Below are 24,792 nucleotides of genomic sequence, written 5' to 3'. Positions count from 1 at the left end.
GGAGCGTGCAACGCTCTCATGTTGCAATCGTATAAATATGATTGTAATACAGTGCATTATGTTACATTATTGACATAAAAAAGAGCTTAACCGAGGATAAAATTATCTTGTGTTTTGCCCCACTTATTTCGCACGGAAAACAGGATCGGAGTTGCTAAAAGATAGGAATAACACACTAGGCATATGACAAAAGCACAATATCTGAATGGTTTTTCGTGTCATCTTGCATGGAAGGGAGAAGTGATATATGTTTCGTTGTTTCTCGTTGGGTCTTCGAGCTCTGCACTGCACATATTTGCTCCATCTCAACCATCTTTAATTTCCACCTGCTGTGTCATCAACAAGACAACACGATCAGGGAAAAGAAAAAAGACTATTATTCTTCTGGCTAGTATAACGGAAAAATGTATGCACACTCAAGAACTAACCCACCGAGTTACTCAGAAAGTAATAGTGGGACTGCTATGCTTTTCAGAAACAATTAGTAGCTTAAGAGTAACAATAACTGGCTAAGACATATATATGATCTGACCCATGAAAACATGACATATCGTAAAACTCACAAGTGTCCTAACATAGTTCTATAACTGTAACCATAATTTATACTGCAAACAAGTGGCATACATACCATAGAAAAAGAGCGTGAGCCCACTTTCTCAATGCACGCAATCTAGAAGGATGAGCCTTTCCACAGTGGCTGGTCAATTTCCTTCAAGTCTGGGCAACCAGAAATATCTAAATCTCTTATGTGTGCAATTGCGTCCGGTCCACCAATTGATTTAAGCTTTGAACAATGACGAAACTTCAAACTCTTAAGTGATTTGAGATTACTGCTCCACAGGTCGCCTGGAATGGACACTATGCATTCGCACTCATTAATCTCCAGTGACTCGAGGGAGGTGAGGTTCTCCAGGCAACTGGGAAACCCGGCAGAGAAATCCCCACAACTCAGTAACCGGAGCTTTTGGAGGGACGATGGTAATAAGATTCCACAATGCCAGTTGAGGTTTTGGCAAAATAAAATCTTCAAATCCTTCAGACGAGGAAAACTTCCGAATATATCAGGTAGTCGGGACAGCAAGTAACAGCATGTAATCTCAAAACTCTCAATGGCAGGGAGATATATGAGGTCATCGATAGTTTCAAGCTTATAGCAGTGCGCAATTTTTAGGTGAGTGAGTTTTGGGAACCTTACCATTCTGCTTCCGGCCCCGCCAAGGGAAAGCTCATAATCTTTAATGATTGTCAGAGAAAAACAACAACTGATCTCGAGCTCCTGCAGTAACGGAAGATTCCACATTTGCAGTTCGATGGATTCAAGAGGGTTGCGTGATAAATGCAAGATGGTGAGAGAACTACACTCAATCTTGTATCCAAGATCCCCAGAGTCTTCCAGATACAGCTTCTTTAGGGATGGAGCAAACAGGCGTCGTGATTTTATATTTGGACACTTGGACACACTCAGTACTTCAAGGAAATGTAAATCTCCAAACCTATCAGCTGGTACTGATTCTAAACTTCCACAATCTGAAATTTCTATTTTCTTGATGGTAGGTACATAACCTGGCTGTAGAAATTGTTCGAGGCTTGATAAGTTTTGGCAACTGTGAATGACTACATCAGTCACGGACAAGAGAGTGCTATTAGTGCTGTCGTAACTGTGAACCTGCTCTGAGTTTGGGAGAAAACCACCATTATAGTTTTTGAGCTCAATTGACTCTTCTGTCCTTGGTCAGTTGCACCTTTAAGAGTACCAACTGAATGTATATGATGAAATTGACATTTCACTGATTCAAATTTCTGCAGATTGATCAGCATACCAAAGCCGCTAGGAATGTCATCAATGCTCCATTTCGTAGCATTAAATATTTGCATATTATAGAGGCAACAGAATGCTGAAGGAAGGCTCTTGCAAAGGCTAGAGGATGATTTGAAGGTACCGAAGTAGCTTCATGTTGCTAATATTACCTGGTAAGCCCCACTTAGAGATAGAACAGACCATGACACGCATGCACAAAAATTCATTACACCATTTCTCCATCACAGTATTATCAGCTTCACTCTTTAAAGACAGGTGGCAAAATAGGGTGCGCAGCTTTCTAAGCCGTGCCATGTCATTCTTCAATAAGTCAGAACACTGAATATCTCCGCCTTTGACCACTGACAGATGGCGGACATTCTGAGGGATCTTAGGAATATCATTTTTTTCTTTTACTATAAAGCACTCGTCCTTTGAAACCAGTTGTGCCATGTCATGCATCAAATCATGTATTACATATTTCTTGTGGGACCGTGGATATTTCTGAAAAAATGACAGATGTGCAAGTTCTTCAAAGTACTGACCACCAGTGTGATGTTCCACTAAGCCTTCTGCCACCCAAATCTCCACTAAATCCTCCTTTTTGAATATGTAATCTTTCGGGTACACAGCACAGAATGAGAAGCATCTCTTTAAATACAATGGTAAATACATGTAGCTCAACCGAAGAGCCGGCAAAATGTCAGTCTCCTTTTGTTGAAGCTCCCACAGCTGACTCTTGAGAATCCTATCCCAATGTGCTAGCTCAAGGCTCATTCCTAACAGCCGTCCTAGAGTTTTTGCAGCTAAAGGAGAGCCTCTCAACTTTGGGAGTATTTTCTCACCAATCCGTTCCAACTTAGGATCAATGTTGGAGCTATTAGGCCCAAACACACAGGACTTAAAGAACTTCCGAAAGACATCATCTTTCAAACCCTCTAAGGGAAAGGAATCCATTGTACGCACTACATCAGCAACCTTCGGAGACCTAGTGGTGACAAGCATCATGCTTCCCTGAAGTGCATTTTTAAAAGGTGCACAGAAGTGCTTCCAATGCTCCTCATTTTCATCCCACATGTCATCAAGGACAATCAAGAATCTTTTCTTGTTCACGCTATTCGCAAGAGCAAGCTGGAGAAAATTCAAGTTACCATTTTCTAGCACTTCCCCAGAAGTTTGTTCTATGGCTTCTTTAGTTAACCTCTTGACATCAAAATCATCCGATACACAAATCCAAATTATCAGGTCAAAGTGACCTTTCACTTTTGAATGGTTGCAAATATCTTGAGCCAAGGTGGTTTTTCCGACACCCCCAATTCCAACAATTGGCAAAACTCGAACACTCACTATTGTTGCTTCGTTACTATCAATAGTAGCACAAACTTGGTTGCTTGTTGATGAACTGACTCTTCTTTTTCTCTTGCATCCGGAACGACCTGAGCTTTTATTTGTTGGTACACCAAGTAACATGATCATCTTCTTCTTTTCCTCATCACGACCAATCATCTTTGCTTCAGTGGAGAAAAAGGAGGTCTCGGGCCTAGATGATTTGTCAAACTTTGGAATTGCTGGAAGTAAGCCCTGTTTCTCAAGCCGTTTGGAGAGATTATCGAGCCTCTTCTGGATACCAGTCACCTTGTTGAAGTTACCTTGAGTGACACTTTGAATGAATTTAATAACTGGTTCCACTGAGATAGCATTGCCCTCTACAGAAACCTTTTTCTCATACCATCTAAACTCATCAAGAAGGTCTTCTGCATCATACACTGCATCTTTGAGTCTTGAAAGGAGGTCAGCCACAGAATCATGATGGATCCTCCACTCTGCTCGATCAATGAGGTTGTCAATTGCTGGTAGAGTATCAGTTAGGCATTGAAGGTCACTATGCAATTGACATATATCTCATTGAAGTCTCTCCTTTTGTGTTTCATTCAGCTGAGGTTTTGGAGATGAAATGGCCGATGTAACCCACTGGAACAAATTGGCGCACTCATTCAGGCCGTTAATGGCACTGGTGGTCTTTGGTATGTTGATTATGTTCACATTTACTTGACTCTGAAGATTCCGGTTTCTCCTATCCTGGACAAACAGTGGATGTATTGAGCATTAGAGCATTATATCTTGTGGTCAGATTTTCAATGTTAGTATAAAAGGTACAAATAGGATATTGCAGTTAAGACGTCAAATATGTCACATTTTTTCATAGAAAAATAATATGATTGATGAGTGCATAAACCCCAGATATCCTCACCAACCCTATTATCAGTGAAGGTAATTTAATTGCACGGGAAAATAGTAGATTGATTATAGGCCATGGTATACATGTACATATATAAGCAAGGATGGCCTAGGGTGGTTTATGGAAACAGGACCACTATCGGATATTCTTGCCTATTATGAGTAGAATCAATCTATAGAAACCGTGATGGGCTTAAAGCCCAGGCGCCTATGGCACTCGCGACTCAAAGACAGGTTAAGCCAAGCCAATTGCCTTACGGCACTCGCGACTTATGGGCGCTCCAGCCAACTGGAATCACAAGATGGAGGGCGCCAATCGGTACTCGGGGGCTCCCGACTAGACCTCATCAACAAAAATCAAGCCGCTAGTGTCATATGTGATCGATCTTGCATGTTCATCTCGGTAAATCCAATCGATGCCTCCGCACATGGAGATTAGTGAATAACTTGTCACTGTGCAGGCTAATTTCGAACAACAGATATAGATAATGCACTACAACTATAAGAGGACACTAATTAAGATAAGAAAAATGGAGCACTAGCGGTTATTTTGTTCAGACATGCATATTAATCTGGATAGTCTTATGATATTAAGTGTGGAGAGGCGGAGTGCATATTGAGAGATCATACCTTCTCAACGACACTGGGGGAATTTCCAGGAGACGTACATTTTGGTTCTACTGCATTTAGACTTTGAACTATGTCCAATGAAGTTGGCCTTTTATTCGACTCAGGTTCCAGGCACTTCAGGGCTATAGAGATGCATTGTTGCACTTGTTGGATACGCATTTCTGGTGACATATGCATGGGTGTTATTTCTATAAGTCTGTTCCTCCAACTTCCAACCACCTAAACATTTGCATAAGTAATTTATCAGAAAAAGACATTTGCATAAGTAAGGTAGAAAATTACAGTATGGAATAATACTGAATAATCTTACTTCGTCTGTATAGTGCTTGCGAGATGTTTCAGTTATCTCGCCAACATTGGGATAGTCCCTCCGACCTGTGATTATCTCTATGATTATGACACCCAAACTGAATATATCTGCCTTAGGGGAGATAATTCCGTGGTCTATGTATTCTTTGGCCATATATCCACTGTAGAAGAATTTGCATAATCAGCTGTAGAAAATAGTAGAAAATATGAAGCTCTGGAAAGAAGCATAGCTAGCTTACGGCGTTCCTGCAAGGTTTTTAGTGACAGTTTTGGATTTTTGTTCACCCAAAAGCCTAGACAAACCAAAATCCGCAATTTTCGGCAGCATCATGGCATCCATCGGTATGTTTTGAGGTTTCAGGTCGAGGTGAACAATATGACATTCATCGTGAAGATAATGCAGACCTCTGCAAACTCCCCTAATTATCTCATATCTTATATCCCAATCAAGGCCCAAGGTGTCATCTGTAGAAATATATCAACAAACAGAGAAACTATATAATTGAATTTATCACTCTGTGGCTGTTGATATAATGACACATTTGCATGTGTGTTCTAAACTTCTAATCAGGTAAACTTTGGAAAGGAAAAAAAGACAGAAGATCTTAGTATGTATTTCAACGTACCAGAAAGATGCTTGTCAAGGCTTCCATTACAAAGAAATTCAAAGCAGAGCAAACATGCACGTTTTTCAACCATAACATGTTTCCCACTATGTTCCATCACTTCCGACTTGGTTTGGACACAGTAACCTACTAGTTGTATGACATTTTGGTGCCTGACCTCCGTAAGATAAATGATCTCATTCTCCACTTGATTATCATTGCCCTGCAGATGAGCTTCAAAAATCTTCTTTACAGCAATAGCTTTGCCGCTCCGGAGAATCCCCTTCATAGCATCAAAAATACATTTATTATCTTTCTGTTGCCATCAGTTTAAAATTGGAGTGAAAGAGGAATGGTCATATACCTTGTACACGACTCCACTAAAACCCCTGCCAAGTTCTCGTTCAGTGGAAAAACCGCATGTGATGCCCTCCAAAAAATCTAGAGGCAAAGATATTAATGGTTCTGTTTTTGGATCCTGCAGCCTTTTCTCCAATTTTTTCTCCAATATTTCACGTTTAGTAGCTCCACTATCCATTCCTGATTACTCAAGCACTTTTATAGGGAAAACAAATGAGGGTGCTCCAACTTGCGAAACAATTAATTTCTCACAAAAAGCATACAGCAGAACAAGAAACAAGCGCTCTTGTGGGCTAGCAAACTGATATGAGCTGTTTTGAATGAATCAATATAAGAGTATGAGGGAATAAACACTGAACAGAGAATTCTTGTATAGAATAAAAATGGCAACTTCTAGATAAATCACATTTTGTACTAAAGATAGTTCAAAAGAAACCCTATGTACAAGCGTAACAGTCATATATTATAAAAAACATTCACATGGTTACCGGTAGGAAATAGTAAAAAAATAGTTCCACTACCCATTCCTGATTACTTGAGCACTTTTATAGGAAAAACAAATGTGGGTGCTCCAACTTGAAAAACAATTTCTCACAAATGCATACAGGAGAACAAGAAACCAGCGCTACTGTGGGCTAGCAAATTGATACGAGCTGTTTTGTATGAATCAATATAAGCATATCAAAACGAATGATGGAATAAACAAGGAATTCTTGTCGAGTAAAAATGACAACTTCTAGATAAATCACATTTGATACTAAAAAATAATTCAAAAAAATTCTATGTATAAATGTAACAGTAATATATTACAAAAAAAAAATCACTCAGATACCAGAAAGAAAATATAAAGTATATGCAGTATCCAGATTTATAATGACTATTGATAAGAGTTCTAAACTCCACCATAGGATGAAAACAGAGCAAGTGAGCAACCATGAAAAAGGCAAGAGCAAGCATCTGAGACATTGCTTGCTAGTGAACAAAAATGGAAATAAAATTTTAGGAGAGATGGACTGACCCCTTATTGAGATGTATAGACAGAAAATATGAAGACGGGATAGGTCACAGGTAGGATCTGCTTCAACAAAGGGGATTGCCAGAAGACAGCAGGGGATGAATACATTCCCATCCTCTCCCAAGAAATTTTTTTGCTAATGATTAGGTAACCAGAGCAGTATGCCTCAGCAATCCAAACTACCCCATCTACAAATTAATAACAACCAGAGCAGTGCAATGGTTAAAGCAGAGCATACTTGGCGACCTTTAACAGAAAAACAAAGTAATAACAACTGTAAAATAGTCTGGTTTACAACAAGATAAAGATCAACATGATCTATCTATCTACTTGAGATACAAGCAAAGAACTAACTACTCTAACCTGTACCAAATACATGAGCCGTGATGTACCTATCCTAGATACATGAACCGTGACATATCTTAACATGAGCAACCATGAAAAATGCAAGAGCAAGCAACGGAGACATTGGTTGCTAGGGAACAAAAATGGAAATCAAATTTTAGGAGAGATGGACTTACCTCTTATTGAGACAGAAAATAAGAAAACGGGATAGGTCACAAGTAGGATCTGCTTCAACAAAGGGGATTGCCAGAGTAGGGAACCAGAGCAGTACGCCTCAGCAATCCAAAATCTACGAATTAATAATAACCAGAGCAGTGCAATGGTTAAAGCAGAGAATACTTGGCGACCTTTAACAGAAAACAAAGTAATAATAACAACTGTAAAATAGAAAACAAATTAATCCAGCACGACGGGATGTATGACTGATGCTTGGCCATGCATGTCTTAGTATTTGATTACCTTTTTGTGTGCCTCTCGCGCGTTTGAACCAAATGCTGACTGCGAAGTGTCAGCTGTGCTCGATGAGCAGCTAGCGGATCTGATTTATGACTTGCCAGAAGCGCGTGCGACCTGTGGTTTTATTTGATGGGGCAAAAAAATCAGATAACTTGCAAAGATGAGTATGACGGAAGGAAAGTGGAAATGCCGAAGCGAGAGAGTAGTTTGGCTTACAGGTTCAATCTATTGCGTAGATCGACATGTTACAGCTAGCAGATCTGGTGATTATACTGGCCATGTCTATGTGCGAGAGAAGAGAAGAGGAGAGCTGATAGCAGGGGGGCTTATTGGCTGGACCGACTGTCTCTGAAGTCAACTCTCTCAGATCAGGAGGCTTCATGCATGTACATTGTGATGTGATCTGCCGTCGTCAACTGTGGCGGTCTTCCCATGTATACTTTAATTTCCACAGCTAAAAAGTGTACCACTGTCCCTAAAAAAAAAGGTGTATCACTGTCGCTCCACACAAGCGCCAATATACCATTTATCGGCCACAGTTAGGGATGCGTTCCAAAATGTCCTAGGTGGCTGTACTTAATTAGTATTTCAATATTCTTCAAGCATGTGAAACGCACTACACCATTCAAAGGTGGCGTAAAGGTTCTTGGAACAATATAATTAGGAACATGGTCCGTTTATTTAGAAGCACTAAACGCGCGTCCATGTGCTGCACAGTTCTACTTTTCAGAATTTTGAATTTTGGCCTGTTCGGTTGGCTGGAAAAACGACTAATGCTGATGCTGATTTGTTGTGAGAGAAAAACATTGTTATTTCACTGAAATGGTACGGCTGATAAGTTCAAACGAACAGAGCATATTCTGGAGCGGCGACTGTGGCACACATGCATCTGCTGCTTACTATGTGCTAGAGAGGGGGAGAACCGAGCTAGGGGCTTACTGGCTAGATCGACTGTCTCTGAATTCTCCCAGATCCGGAGGCTTTATACATGTAACCTTCCTGGAAGTGCCGTAGGCAACTGTGGGATGTGGCGGTCTTCGGTCTTCCCTACACTTTAGTTCTCACTTTTTTTTGGAAAAAGTCTATATAACCCCCAACTATTCAGGGTGGACTACTTCACCCCCAAACTATAAAACCGGATTTTTTCTACCCCTGAACTTTTCAAAACCGGTCAAATAACCTCCCAAGCGGTTTTGGACGGTGGTTTTGCTACAGTGACTGTGGTTTTATCTTTTTTTTGTTTTCGTCGAATCTTTGAAGAATTATAGTAAATCATAGAAAAATCATAAAATGGAAAATTCAATTTTATTGGACTCCGCATGAGTAGATGTGCACAATGAACATATAATATGGTATGCTTTAGTACAAAGTTTTTGTTGTAGCTTTAAATCTATATTTTTCTGTAATTAATTGGAATAATTCATAGCTACAGCTTCAAAGGTTCAATTATGGTGAAATTTTTATGGTGGATTAATTATTGTATGCTTGAACTGTAGTAAAAATTTCATACTCATTGGATCATGTATAACTTAGTTATAGATTAGTTATAGATTTATTTAGATTTATGCTTGTTAAATCTATGCTTTATCTAAAATGGCTACCATACCAAATTTTAGCGCATAACCAAATGACAGCTAAATGGTCCAAGCTAAATTTTGTCTTGGCTACCTTGCATATATTTTTTCCACGAACCAAACACACAAAAAACTAGGGGCTACTCTAGCTGTTGCCCCTCTCCAGTAACAAGTTATGTAATATAATGTAAGTGTTGTAGTGTTGTGCCCCCACTTATTTTGCACAGAACCAGGAATCGCAAATAGATATATCACAGATACAACACATTAGGCATATAACAAAAACCAGTCTGTGAAATGTTGGTAGAGTATCCTCCACTCTTGTACATTGCTGGAAGAGTATCAGTAAGGCATTGAAGGTCACTATGCAATTGGCATATATCTCGTTGAAGTCTTTCCTTTTTGAGAAAATTCTTTATTTGACACCGGAAAAACTTGTTCTTCCCAATTTAGCACTCAAAGTTCAAATCTTCCTTATCTGGCACCGTTTGAAATTTCGGTTCCCAAACTGACACTACCGTGAGCTGAGACACATAACGGTGTTAAGTTCCATGTGAAAGACACTTTTGCCCCTCAAAGTGTTCCAACTTACTTTTTTTTGGCGAATTTTTTCTGGGCATCTGAACAACGTGCGTGTTCTGTTTTTTTTTTTTTTTGGCACTTGAAGCCGGCAGCAGCTACGGTGACCTTGAAGCCAATGCTCCAATATTTTTGCTCCTTGAAGCCTTGAACCCACGCGCCGGGGCTGTGCCTACTTGGGAAGGCAGCGGCGGCCTCGACGGGCCAGCTGGGGGTGGCCGCGCTAAAGGCGCGGGGGTGGCCCCCGGGGGGGTGCCTGCTAGGGGCCGAGCCGGGCTTGCTGGGGGCGGCTGCGGCGGCCTCTCGCCTGGGCACGTTGCCGCGGAGGCCACGCTGGAGGCGCGGGGGCCACGCCGAGGCGGTGCGGGTTGGCCGCGCCGCAGGTGCTGCGCGGGATGGCTGCGGGGGCAGCGCCGGGGCCGCGCAGGTTGGCCGCGGAAGCCGTGCCGGGCGAACGAGCAAGGGCTGCGCGGCCCGCGACAGCCACGCCAGGCACCGCGCCGCCGCCCTCCATGATCGTCGCCGTCGGCATCGATCTAGGGTTAGAAGGTGCCGCGGCATTCTCTCGCGTGCAAATAGCGAAACAACGAACAGAAGGCTACTCGATTTTCGTCGAACAAAAAGCTACTCGATTGAGGTATTCTTGTCTTTTTGCATGTAGCCCACGTGACAGTTCACGGTAGGAGATGGCCAAATGGACGGTAGTGTCAATTTGGGAAGAAAATTTTTAAGAGTAGACATTTAGAGAAGATTTGAAGTTTGGATGCTAAATTGGGAAGAGCAATTTTTTCTGATGTCAAATAAGAAATTTTCTCTTCCTTTTGTGTTTCATTGGACTGGGATTTCAGAGATGAAATGGCTGATGCATTGAGCAAATAGATCCTCCACTCTGCTCGATCAATGAGGTTGTACATTGCTGGTAGAGTATCAGTAAGGCATTGAAGGTCACTATGCAATTGGCATATATCTCGTTGAAGTCTTTCCTTTTGTGTTTCATTGGACTGGGATTTCAGAGATGAAATGGCTGATGTAACCCACTGGAACAAATTGGCACACTCATTGAGGCCATTAACCGCACTGATGGCCTTTGGTATGTTGAATATGTTCATATTTACTTGACTATGAAGATTTTGGTTTCTCATATCCTGGACAAACAATGGATGTATTGAGCATTAGGGAGTATATCTTGTGGTCAGATTTCTAATGGTGGTAAAAACGAAAAAATACAATAATGCAGTTAATATGGCAAATATGTCACATTTTTTGTCAAAGAAAAATAATATGATTGACGAGTGCATAAACCCCAGATATCCTCACCAGCCCTATTATCAGCACTCAAAGACAGGTTAAGCCAAGCCAATTGGCTTACCACACTAGTAACTTAGTGGCGCTCGAAGAGCAAGTCGCGATGATAGCTAGGTTCCGCACCGGCAGTGGCCGCGGCGGCGGCGCGCGGGCCTGAGCGCGCGGGAGCAGGCGGCGCGTGCGCGGCGCGCGGGTGGGCGCTCAAGCGGCCCCGTGCTCGTGAGGGCGCGAGGCGCGCGTGCGAGCGGGAGTGCGAGGCGCGCGCTCAGGCCGGACGGCACGGAGGGCTGCGCGTGGGCCAGCGCGAACGAGGCGTGGCGCGGCGAGCTGCACGCGGACTGGCGCGAGCAGCGGAGCGCCCAGCTGCTTGTGGGCCGGCGCGGCGTGGTCTGTACGTGTGGGCCGGCGCGAGCGGAGGCAGCGAACACGCGTCGTCGTCGCTAGCCACCGGTGGTGGTTCTGGAGTTTCTGCGCCCTAGTCATGGTCCGCCCTGCTTCCTCTCCGGGTGCTCTCATCGAGCTCGAGCAAGATCCTGCCCTGGCCGCCTTGGTCAGGAACTGGGATTTCTCTCCGGGTAAGAGATTTGGGACTGAAGTGTTGCAAAGATTTTCGACCTCTGTGCATCATCCTTCTCCTACTCCGGATGGGTCGTTCTTCCTGCTAGCAGTTTTTCGGCGCTACCTCTTCCGTTTAACTGAAGACTCTGTTGCCATGGCTCTTCACTGCTACTTGGGTGGTTCTCCTGCTGGCTTCCATGTTGTATTTGAATGCGATCCTCATTTTCGCTTCTCAGTTAGCAATAAGCAAGTTGGTTTTCTGATTCGATCTCTCAAGCGAATCACCACAGAGCAGTTTGATGTTTATTTCCATCTATGGCACGATGGTGGTGCCAATTGGGTGAAAGAAAAAATCAAGTGGCAGAAAGAAGAAGAGAACAGCTGGACCATTCAGACAAATCGCAAGAACAAGCGGAATTCTGCTCGCAAGAAGGTTTCATTTCATCACAAGCTCGTCCAAGACTCACCAATCACCAAATCTCAGCCAAGAGAGCTCAACTCGGTAATCAAGATTGGTAGTTTATATTGCCCTTTTGATCCTATTGATTCCTCCTTAGTTCGGGATTTCACTTAGGATTCTCTTCCTTTGGACCGGGAGTTTGGTACTGATTCTTCTCAATTCAACAAAGATTTTCACAAAGGGCCTCGAAGTTCTTCAGGTAGCAACAGAGATGTTCCAGTGTACTCTGTTTTTCAAAAACTCAAAAGAGATCTTCGCATTGATGAGAAATTGAGAATGGTGGTCGTTCCAACTGCCCCATGCAGTATAAAGAAGCCATTAATGGGAATGCCCCCCAAGGTGATCGCTTTATCTTCCCCTCTAATGCTTCCCGCTGTTGCTTTAGATGCCTAAGTCCAGGGCACTTCGTCAGAGATTGTTTTAGTGATATTCGCTGTATCTACTGCTTTAACTATGGTCACAAGGCCCGAGTCTGTGTTAAACGGCGGGTTGCCACAAAACTTAAATAGGTTTCAAGGTCCAGTAAGCCGCCTCGTTCATGGAGCCAAGCCACACTCTTGCTGAACCCTCCATCCAATGGGTGCATGGGCCCAATGCTCCGCCTGTTGCTTCAGCTTCTACCGTGCACTCCTCAAATACGAAAACTCCCTCCCTTGACACCCCCTTGGTGACCGAGAATCAAAGCCAACACCAGGCCCCCACCCACTCTTCTGGCTCTGTGCCCAGCTCCAGCACTGCTCCTATGACAAACTTTGCACCAGCTGAGGAAGATCCCCCTGCACACAATGGTAATCTTCATCCCTTTGAGGGACCCATAATGCCAGGAGAAGTTCAGCAGGTGGTGGAAATGGCTGACCAGGTGATGGATAATTTGGTGGCTGCTCATCAGATCCAGAAAGACATGAATCAGGATCAGAACTCAGGGGTGTTTCACCAAGCTGATTCCTCTTCAGCCACTGTAGGAATACAGGCTGGTCAAGGCTCTATCAGAACAATTGAAGTAGTACAGCAGCTGAACCTCAACACCAATGCTCAGGCTCATGAAGCTGGCTCAATCCAAAATGCTCTTATCCCACACACAGCGGACAAACCTATGATAACCCAATCTGAGACTCAGAGAGACAGAGATCAGAGAAATGCTATAACCAATTTCCTAGTTAAAAGCCTGAAACAGCTGATCAACAATCAAAAGGCTGCCGGTGTCTCAAGTTTTGGTGGAAGCAGTTCAATCCCAACCTCTTTGATCCAGATTGATCTTTCTGCCCTGGGAATTAATTCTTTCAACATTGCTATCAATATTAATGAGCAGAATCACACCACCACCCCAAATGTTGGTGCTTGCATCACTCAGATCCCGCCAGCTCCTGAAGACCTCCAACTAACTCCAAAGATAGCAACTCAGCTAGCAGAGCTTTCCCCTGCAAGAAATGCCCCTGTCACAAAAGTTTACTACAGGAAAAGACTCAAGAACAAAGCCATAGAACCTGAAATTCAGCTAAGACAGGAACAAGTTTTCCCAGACCTCCCTGAAGATTATGCTCTCATAACTCATGATGCTCCGATTGATCCACTGCTACCTGGTAGTGAGAATGGATATGAAAGTTCAAGCAAAGCCACAAAGAAAAGAAAGCTCAGCACTCCCGTCTCAACTGAGTTTCTTAGGAGGAGCCCAAGATTGAAAGTTGCTCACGATGGACATATGCATAGAGTTGTCCCCACTACAGCTAGAAAGACTAACAAGAACAAGAGCAAGGCAAGAAGCAAGAAGGTGGCCCCTCAATCTGACTTGTTGGATAATCTCTCTCCCCCACCAAATTGCTTTGCCTCTGATTTTCCGGGACTCTCTGCTGTTCTTAAATGCAATGAGGAGGGGACCTTATTTCCTGAAATTTCTGTACTTGATATACAGAGAATAGCTACAGAAAGGTGTTGCATTCACCCCTCAGAGGTGACGATGGAACGGCTTTTGGCTACCAGAACTGATGATGTTGCACCGGATGGGAGCAGCACAAGGGGGACCCAACTAGTTATCAATGGATAGTCTGCTTATCTACTTTTATTTTGTCAGGGATTGCCCTGCAACATCCTGCGGTAATGGAATGTTGGATTGGTTTTATGGTCAGAATACCTTGAGAAGTGCTATCTTCTCTATTGTTGTCTTCGGATTTTGTTTGATTAAGACTTGTGGTAAAAAAACCAGTTTCTCTGTGGACATCTTTGCTTCCCTTATGTTGCTTGTGGTGCTGGTTTGGCTTGCTGTTGGGGTTTTGCACCCATTGGAGAGCAACTGTTTGAGTGCTGGTTTTGGATTTTCTCTGACTAGGTTTAGTCAGAGTTCCTGGAGGCAATTTCAATACATTGCTTATGGATACAAGGCCCAACAGTAACAATAGTGGTTCCAGCAGAAATTGGAACATCTTGAACTGGAACATCAGAGGAATAAACTCTGAAGATAAATGCAATGCCATCAGAGAAAAGATAGATGAGAGTGATTGTGCCATTTTCTGCATCCAAGAAACAAAAAGAGAACAGTTTGATCATTCCTTCATTAGAAAACTAGCTCCAAAGCGCTTCAACAAATTTGCTTTTTCCCCTTCTGAGGGTGCTTCTGGGGGAATTATGTTGGGATGGAATAGTGCTATTTTCACAGGAGAGGTAATCCAAATAAACAAATTCACAGTAACAGTCAAATTCACCTCTTCTCACAATAGACAAACCTGGACATTATCGTCCGTATACGGCCCTTGCCAAGGCCCAGAAAGGGATAATTTTGTGCACTGGCTCAACAATCTTGACATCAATGCAGAGGAGAATTGGATGTTTGCTAGGGATTTCAACTTCTACAGATCTATATCTGATAGAAATAGAGATGGTGCTAATATGAATGACATGATGATCTTCAATGAAATCATAAGTAACATGGGTCTGCTTGAGATCCCCCTCAAAGGAAGAAACTTTACCTGGAGCAATATGCAAAGTGCTCCCCTCCTTGAGCAAATAGACTGGGTGTTCACAACCTCCAACTGGACAAGTGACTTCCCTAACACTTTGCTTCTTCCAATGGCTAGACCCACCTCTGACCACATTCCTTGCAAGATTCAAATTGGGACTTCTATTCTCAAAGCTCATGTCTTCAGGTTTCAAAATTTCTGGGTAGAGCATCCTGGCTTCTTTGATCTGGTAAATTCGGTCTGGAATTCCAATGTCTCAGCAACTAATAGTGCTACTAGAATCACTGCCAAATTCAAACTTTTAAGGGCTGCCCTAAAAAAGTGGAGCAAAGGTCTTTCTAACCTCAGTTGCCTGATAAAAAACTGCAATTCTACATGGGAGATCCTAGATACACTAGAAGAACAAAGGCCTCTTTTTCTTCAAGAATTAAATTTTAGGTAGATTTTGAAGAACCACATCCTCAAGCTCCTTAAGCACCAAAAAGATTATTGGAAGAAAAGATACACTATTAGATGGACTAAATTTGGAGATGAAAGTACAAAATTCTTTCATGCTGCTGCAACCGAAAGATACAGGATAAATACCATCACTTCCCTTGAAACTGAAGATGGAAGATCTGTGTGTGATCACAGTGAAAAAGTTGCTCTGCTTCTTGAGGAATACAAACAAAGAATGGGGTGCACTACTAGCCCTGACATGCTATACAACTTAAGTCAACTGGTCCAGTCCAATAGCAACCTAAGGCAGCTACCTAGACCCTTCGCAATTGAGGAGATTAATAATATAGTCAAACAAATGCCTGCTGATAAAGCACCAGGCACAGATGGTTTTAATGGATACTTCATCAAAAGTTGCTGGGAAACAATTAAAGGAGATTTCTACAGCCTCTGCTTTGACTTCTTCAATGGAACCCTAGATTTGCAATCTATAAACAATTCCTTCATCACTCTGATTCCCAAGACAAACAACCCTGTCTCAGTAAATGATTTTAGGCCCATCTCACTTCTAAACTGTGTCCTCAAAATTATCACAAAGCTCCAAGCCAACAGGCTCCAAGGCAAGATCACATCACCCATTCATACCAACCAGTATGGCTTCATCAAATCCAGGACAATCCAGGACTGCTTGGCATGGACCTATGAGTATATTCATCAGTGCCAACAATCCAAGAAAGAAATCATTATTCTCAAGCTTGATTTCACAAAAGCTTTTGATACTATTGAACATAATGTGATCATTCAAATGATGAAACAGCTAGGCTTTGATGATACTTGGTGCGACTGAATCCAACGAATTCTTAATTCAGGAACCTCTTCCATCCTTCTTAATGGAGTGCCTGGAAAACACTTCCAATGTAGACGTGGAGTGAGACAGGGAGATTCTCTTTCTCCCCTTCTCTTTGTTTTGGCTGCTGATCTCCTTCAGTGCATTATTAACAGAGGTCACAGTGAAGGACTATTTGATCTCCCTATCCCCTCCTATGAAACAGCTCAGTATCCTATTATCCAGTATGCGGACGACACCATTCTCATCATGAAAGCTTCCCAAATGGAACTTTTCACTCTAAAAGGATTGCTGGAATCTTTCTCACAGTCAACTGGACTTCGGGGTTAACTATAAAAAGTCCTGTTTGCTGCCTCTAAATCTCTCTACTGAGAAAGCTCATCAGTTGGCTGGGGTTTTTGGATACAAACTGGAATCCCTCCCCTTCACATACCTTGGATTGCCAATGGGCACCACCAAGCTGAGAGTGGAGCACTTTGGATTCATCATGAACAAAGTTGAAAGAAGACTTACAGCCACTTCAAATTTTCTCTCCCATGCTGGAAGACTAGAGCTAGTGAACTCAGTCCTGTCCTCTCTTCCTACCTATGCCATGTGCACTCTTCAGCTGCCTATTTCAGTTATAGAGTACATTGACACAGCAAGAAGACACTGTCTTTGGAGAGGCTTTGACAGCAATGCCAAAATGAAACCTCTGGTGGCCTAGAAAAAATGCCGCAAGCCAAAAAGAAAGGGAGGGCTCGGTATCATCTCCTAAAACTAAAAAGAACAAAGCGTGGACACTTTATGGTGCGACATTCCAACATGGGTCCATCGTCCTGCCTCCTGTGTTCCCGCAGCCTCGCCCCTACTCCCGTCCCTTGCAACAAAACACGAAACCTCGCTCCCGTGATTCATCCGCTCGGCTCCGCATCCACCGCACCCCCATCGTCGCCCTCACCCACAGCTAGGCGCGCACCGCCGCCCGAGCCTGCACACAGCTGGCCACGCCGCCGTCGCCCGCGCCCACCCGCAGCTGGCCGCGACGCCACCGCACGCACCCTCCCGCAGCTGGCCGTGCCATCGCTGCCGCCCCCACCCTGCACCAATGCCCCCCTCGGTCGCCGCCCCCAGACAGCGCGCCGACAACGCCCCTCCGTCCTACCCCACCGACGCGGCCCTAGCACCCGTAGGCCGTAGCACCTCCCCGAGTGCCGTCGGCGACGATACCCGGCGCCATTTCGATCCCTACTGCCCCTGCGTCAACGCCGAGTCCCGCCGCCATCTTGATCCCCGCCGCCGTCGTGGTCGTGGAGGCTGGGCAAGGCACGCTCGCGGCCCTCTCCCCGATCCAGTTTGCCCGCATCCACGTTGGCTCTGCCCCGCGCCCGCCCTGCCCCTGCTCCTACCCCTGCCCTGCCACCAGCGAAGCCTCGGGCCTCGGCCGGAACCCTAGGGCCCGCTCATTCTCAGGCCTTCGGTCGCTCGGCAGGAGCTCTAGGAACGGCCGGCGAGGAGCGGCCGCATCCCGTCCAGCAGCAACATCTAGCTCGCCCTCGCGCTCTGCAACTGCTCCAAGGACTACATCGTGGTGGACCCCAGCTTCTTCAACGCCTCCTACACCCTCGCTCGCTGGTGCCACCAGGTGTGCCAACCTCTTCATGCTATGCGAAACCGAAAATCCAACCCTAACTTAAGCTGATTGGTTGTTTGTATTCGGATCTGATCTAATTACATTTGTGTACATGTATTATGCCTGCTAACTTCGACCCCTTTCAAAGATTATTATGCGTACATGTGCACACCCATGTCCTTTAGTGGATCTGCGCCTGCAGTTCTGTGTGCTTTGCACTGAATGTTCCTAGCCCTTATGTTCTTCATCCTCCCCACCTTCGTGGCATTTGGATTTGGATAGGCAGTGCAAGGGATCAAGATATGTGATGATGAGACAGTAAGAGTTATGTTTTGTTATCACTCATTTGAATTCTCTACTCGGTGACATTAAAAAAAAAATTCTCTACCACTACTGTTAGCCCTCTGGATCCAAATAGCCCCTTATTGCTCTTCATTGCTAACCTGCTTCACTTGCCTTGACTGATGATATAAATAAATAAATGTCTCTCTAAAGTACAAATGCTACAGTAATAAAAAAATCACGGCCTGGCAAATAAAAAAGTTATTAGAACAGCTCAAATATTCAGTTTTCTAACTGTGGGGGTCTGTGGGTTGGCATACTCGTTTGTTTGCAATCTGGAGAGAGTATTTTCAAATGTTGTAGTATTGCCTATTTGACTGTGCTTCTTTTTGAAGAATTGAAGACAGAACTTATCAAGGACATAAAGTGGGATAAAACATCAAGCACTAAGATAAGAGGTGAGCAAAATTAGCTTCTATTCATGAATCTATGAAAGAAACATGTGTGCTAGACTTCCAGTGCAGCTTGTTCATGATTTTTGGCGCATGTTTAAAATTTTTAGTTCCCTGACAGAAGATTCTGAGCTATGAACATGGGTGTTTGGTGACTTGTCGACTTAGTGATCTTGATGCCATGGAACTTGCTTGAACATGTCTCGTAGTTCTTGAATCAGTTCCTGACTTCATGGTTGCTCGAAAATGTCTCATAGTCTTGTGTTATCTTGAATGGTAGTTGTCAATGTTTGCGAGCCTCAAGCCCTTGATTGACCAACTATTTGTACTATTTATTGGCTTCCCCATACAGTCATGATACTATGGTTCTATAATGCTGTACAGTCGCGGTGTCAGAGAAATGGAATAAAATTTCGAAATTTCATGATCTAGCTATTTCAGTGTGGCTTACTTGAACTAGGCTTCATAAGTGGAACAAAGTGAATATAGATGGAGTATGTTGGTAGCTCATGAAACTAGGACATTAGGACTTACGCAGGGAAAGGCCTGTGCCCCCCTACATTGACTGGTGCACAGTGTATCTAGCTTATGAAATAAGGTATTTTGAAAAACCTGACTTGCATGTGCCATTTTTGCTTTGTGATTATTCAGATCTCATAGCTGCGAGGCAACTCAACTAATATATCCGAGGTGCCCTACATTCCTCAGTGGTTACAACCTATCACCCCTAGCCTCTTGAAGGATTGTTGCATGCATTGTTTTTTTTCCTTTTTAGTTGTGCAAATGTTGTCTTCTTCCTGTCTAATTCGCCCTGACCCTGAGATTTGTGGGTAAAGAATTTGGCTGGTTGGGCCTCATTTGTACACTCATGTTGCAAGTTTTATGTAGAGCCGGAAAGACATTGAGGGGTCGCTATAGTCGTCAAGAGGTTTGTCTCGTCACTTTCTCAGAGGCCTAATGAAACTTTTACAGTTTGCCAACGTCGTTCGTTCAATCAATTTTCTATCTACTAAATCATGAACATATTGGTTGTTTGGCATAGGAAACTAAATGCAGAATCTGATTACTGTACTGAAAAAAATATGTTCAGTTGTGCTGTGAATTGCTTCTCTCTGTTTCCTAGATGCAGAGTAGGGCTTGTGTCAATTTTTTTTGGCCATGTACATTTCTTTGTCAGCGAGCTTTTTTCTGAATAGCAAGGTTCTGCTCCCTGACTCCTCTGCAATGTTTACAAACTGATAGACATCTAATGACTGAGCACGCCAGGAAACAATTCGGCAACTATTCTTTTGCCTTCACTTTCTGAACTTCCATGTAGCATGACTGAAACTGGCAATTGACATTGTTAAAATTAAACTGAGCACCAATCTTTCAGTATACTCGTGTCATTCAGCATCAGTGAGCACATAATCTAGATTAAGAATTTATTTTATGGAGGTGCTTAGATGTTTAATAACTCTGGTCATGATACAACTTCCTTTGTTATTATTCTATTTACTTTTTGAGGAAGCGGTACTTATCTTCTGTTCCAGGGAAAATAGAGCACCAGCAGCAGCATCTCCAACATCTCGAAAGTTTTCATTTAGTGTCACCGCTGCTGTGATTTTTGGTTTTGATAAGCACCTATGTTTATCAGTAGTTGAGGTTGCACAGTTGTTTGAGGAGGCAATGGCAGTTCTGGAGTAGGAGTGCGGTGCTTCTCATCCTGATACTGTTGGCGTGTACATCAACCTTGCTGGAATCTATGATGCCATGGAAAGGTCATGTCATAACTTGTTCTTCTGCAACCTAGAGTCATTTTTAGCAACTAAGACAACAGCACAACACTTAGCTGGTGCTTGAAAGCTCTAGGAGCTATTGCTTTTGGACACACCTCTGTTGCTACATCAAGTTGCTACTGAATTTACCTGACCATGCTTGTCTGGTTGTTTCGTTCAGCTATTTTGGGGTTGCACAGATTATACTTGCTACTAGACACTTACCATGCTTGCATTTCCATCCATAGTGCACATATAGTTTCAGATGCACTTCCAAAGATTGTTCCTTATGTGCTTATAAACCATCGTGAGGTTTATTTGTAACCTTCATGCGTATTCCCACTTTCGAAAAGCCAGAGCATCTAATTTCTAGTGTTACTTTCAAGAAAGAGAGCGAGCATGCAAGCTTGATTCGAGATCATCAATTGAGGCCTCCCACTACACTGACCTACTATAGGCTCTTTTAGATAGTGACAAGGTAAGATGAGTTTTCCTTCTTACTGCCATATAGATGTTAGATTTGGGGTTTCATGCCTGAAATTGTTAATGATAGTCATGTTCTACTCATCCTAGCACATCACAACACAAGGTGAATCATAGCTGTTATCTACATAGCTGGGATCTTACTAGAGTGAAAGAAATTAGAAAGAAGAAATTTGACAGCCAGTACCTGCAGCCACAAGATATGAACTACTCTGAATTTGTATATGCCTTTGATGTTCAGGTTAGGCAACTCCTGCTGTTGGTTTCTTAAGATATCCTTCTAAAAAATCAAGCACATCCATCCATTTGCAGGTACACATTCTAATTCAATACAATGCCAAACTTTTTGTTGTCTATCAAACTTAGAGATGAGGAAATTGAATGAATCAAGATACACAACTGGCAGTAGTTTACTAAACCGAGCACCCAACCCTAACTTAAGCTAATTGGTTATTTGTATTCAGATCTGATCTAATTACATTTGTGTACATGTATTATGCCTGCTAACTTCGACCACTTTCAGAGATTAATTTCTGATTGAAACTAGGGATTAATTTTGTGCCCAGTTTAATCATAATGGAACCTATGCAAAATAATGAAGGTCGTACACCATTTGCAGACTTGACAAACACCATCAATGGAGGTAATTGTTTTTACACATGTCCATAGATGCTTTCACTTGTATTATTTGTGGTGATTAAGTAAATATCTATCAACTTATTTTCAAACAGCGGGTCAGACAACATCAAATTCACAAGCGCAAGTTGATGAACGTGCGCAGCATAAAAGGGAAAGAGAAAAGGCACGACATGCAGCAATGACTCAAGAAGAAAGGGATGAAAAAATAAAAAATGTAGAGAAAAGTATCTTCTAAGAAAGGCGGAAACTGCACTAGCTGTTGGGTCGAAAGGTCCACCACATTCTGATTTTCCGTTTCTAAATTCAGTATTACCATTTTTTAGTTTATTTAATGTATAGTGATGTATATGTTGTAAATGTATATACATTGAGCTAAAAGTTTTGTGCAAATTAGGAAAAAATCAAATGGACTAAAACTTTGTTGTGTAATTATGTTGTACCAGTTGGAGTTGAATCAACCACGGAAAACACTGATGGCTATGAAGATAGTGACTGGCTACATCGAAACAACTCATACGAACTCATGCAGATTGATAAAGATAACACATGTACCATTTTGGTTTCTTTTGTTCCTAATACTAATTATTTTTTTGTTGTGTTTGTATGATGCCGAGGCCAAGGTTAATATCATGTTATTATATATATGTAGATGACTACTCCGATACATGTATAGATCAAAGTGGCATAATTGACTTGACTGATGCATCACCTGATCTAAACCTAGGTACATTGTTTTTTCATTAATGTTATCTATTTGAGAAGAAAAAATGTAGTGGACAAACCAAATGTCGTTCATGACAATGTAATAAGGAATTAATGTTCTTGCAATATGTGCCCTTCTGTAATTTATTTGAGACCGAACATTTTTTATCAATATATAGGTGTTGTAAATGCATCCAATTCCATCGACAATATTGTCACGTGTCCAAAAGAGCGTAAGCGTGAACTAGATAGAGCACGACGGGCTGCACTGTCTCCTGAACAAAAGGCGCTAATAAACAAGAGGCGGCGTAAATTGTATGCGGCAAAAAATGCAGCAAGAAAACTGCAAATGACTCCACAAGAGAAGAAGGCGAAGCAAAAAGAGATGAAGAAAAACTATAATAGGATGGTGAGAGAACACCGAGCCAACAATCTACATCCGGACTCATTAGCCATGGAGAGCCCTCACTTTAACCCTCAGCTTATTTTCCCTTCACCTCAATCTCCTGAAACGTCTTCACACGATATGGAAATACCCGAATCGAGGGGCACAACTGTTGACATCGCGCCGTCTGTAGTTCATAATCCAAAAGTCCAGACCCCTGAATTGGCTACGGCACAGACCATACAGAGGCAACGAGTGACCACTGGAGAGAGAAATGCCCTTCTATCTCGTCGCAATCGGGCTTTTGAAGCAAACATTGGAAGAAGGGCTAGATGGTGTGCAGATGGAAATTGCAATGATTCGAATGACCCAACTCAACCGAGTGTGGTTTACAACGGTAATTAGCCTTGATCACTATATATTGTTGGTACTTTCACCTTCGCTCTTCTATTCCAAAAACTCATAACTTTTCTTACTACAGGTGGTGTCACCCAGGAACCTCTAATTCCACCACCTAATAATTGCACAGGTACATAGACACAACCGTCTGTAGTTGATGGTACCTCTTCAATGCCTCCAAACGGTGCACAAGCTCATACGCCAGACTCTATGGTCGAGGATGGTATTTTCTTCATTAAATTTATCCCTTTTTTGTATGCCATTATGTTTCTCTCATCATATATGTGGCCGTGTTGCACAGACTATGATGAGGATGTCATATTTCAGGAGGACGAGGAAGAGGATGAGGCATACTTTTTCGCCAGACAAGGTACACCGCGTAATATTCAAAACATTCTTTCAAAGACTTTCTTTCAACGCGTAACACAGCAACATTTTGTTAGAAGACGATGAGGAGGGAGCCGACGTCGAGCACAATCTCGACACAGATGAGCAAGACAATAGTGAGCCTGATGTCCTGGATCCATACGACAAGGTTTACGCTAATGTCCCGTTAGAGTCGCACATGCTACCGTCGGTGCCAAACTACGAGCACTACAACACAAAGAAATTTGAGGGTGAACCGCCTGGATTCTTTTGTCGGGGTGGAAAGATTCATCTTTCAACTCATGAGACAGCACTAGAGCTCATGAGGTTGTGGTAAAGCTCGGACGCTGATGCTAGGCACTTTCGTGCAAACATCAGATATTTCAACAGCCACTTCTCTTTTACTTCTCTGTACTACCACCTAGATCGTGTGACCACTAACATGCGAATCTACGGTGTCTACACATTCCGTGCACATGGCTAGATTTACCATAACATACGTTCATTTGGTAAAGAGGAGGGTGTCGAAAAGAGACACCTCGAGCTTTATTTTTACGACGACGATCCGTCCCTTGAGCATAGGATGAGCAAGTGCCGTGAGCAATGCGCCCAAAAAAACAAAGAAGTTATAAAGCAATTGGTTAGTATCTTAAATAGGAATCCCTACTCTCAGCAACTAAGGAGTATGGGACACGTTGAAAATCTAGAGGATTACCGGGTCGAGTTGAACCTTGACTAGCGGCTTGACCAGAGAACATATAACGTGCCACTGACATCAGAGGTGGCCGCCGTCTTGGTTGAGGCGAGTGAGCGTCATGGCCAATTCGAGCATAGTGTTCTCCTGCAAGGGAAGGATCGATCTATACACGGCATCTGCTCATATAATGCATGCTATGACCCACTGTCATACCCGCTGTTCTTTCCAAGGTGTGAGCTCGGGTGGCACAATTGCATTCCAAAAGTGGGTGTGACTATGGCTCAAGTTGATCGAGCTCGAGCAATCCGCAAAAGGCATGCCGAGAATGCCGAGATTGGTGAGGATGATGATGGAGGTAACTTGAACTCTTTTCAATAATGCAATATAAACTATTTTCTGTTAACGCATGATACTAATTCGAACAATGTCTCCCTGTAGAACCTGTTTCGAATACATGTGTCTTCGTGCGCGACTACTACTGCTACAAGTTCTAGATGCGGCCAGGGATATTTAATCCAATACTCTATGGCCGGCGTCTTTTCCAGCAGTT

At 43.0% G+C, this 24,792-nt stretch overlaps 1 protein-coding gene and 2 pseudogenes across 2 annotated transcripts; 2 read left to right on the top strand and 1 right to left on the bottom strand.

Moving 5' to 3' along the window:
- Positions 1 to 24,792, bottom strand: part of LOC136541299 (putative disease resistance protein RGA3) — a 33,068-nt pseudogene continuing 8,276 nt past the window's right edge.
- LOC136541300 (uncharacterized) lies at positions 10,906 to 22,273 on the top strand. 2 transcript variants are annotated; one of them, XM_066533125.1, is made up of 7 exons: positions 10,906 to 11,789; positions 18,758 to 18,820; positions 20,347 to 20,574; positions 21,296 to 21,366; positions 21,621 to 21,697; positions 21,786 to 21,964; positions 22,137 to 22,273. In XM_066533125.1, exons 1-3 carry the CDS (start codon positions 11,696 to 11,698, stop codon positions 20,415 to 20,417), a joined length of 228 nt encoding a protein of 75 aa, XP_066389222.1. In that variant the 5' UTR covers positions 10,906 to 11,695; the 3' UTR covers positions 20,418 to 20,574; positions 21,296 to 21,366; positions 21,621 to 21,697; positions 21,786 to 21,964; positions 22,137 to 22,273. The 2 variants fall into 2 exon arrangements, with proteins under 2 accessions (XP_066389222.1, XP_066389221.1); XM_066533124.1 differs by having other exon boundaries at positions 10,906 to 20,574.
- LOC136543062 (uncharacterized) lies at positions 21,631 to 24,127 on the top strand (annotated as a pseudogene).

The sequence above is a fragment of the Miscanthus floridulus genome, chromosome 3 (assembly GCF_019320115.1).
Source record: "Miscanthus floridulus cultivar M001 chromosome 3, ASM1932011v1, whole genome shotgun sequence".
In the NCBI taxonomy this organism is placed as follows: Eukaryota; Viridiplantae; Streptophyta; class Magnoliopsida; order Poales; family Poaceae; genus Miscanthus; species Miscanthus floridulus.
This window is presented reverse-complemented; position numbering and strand designations above follow the sequence as displayed.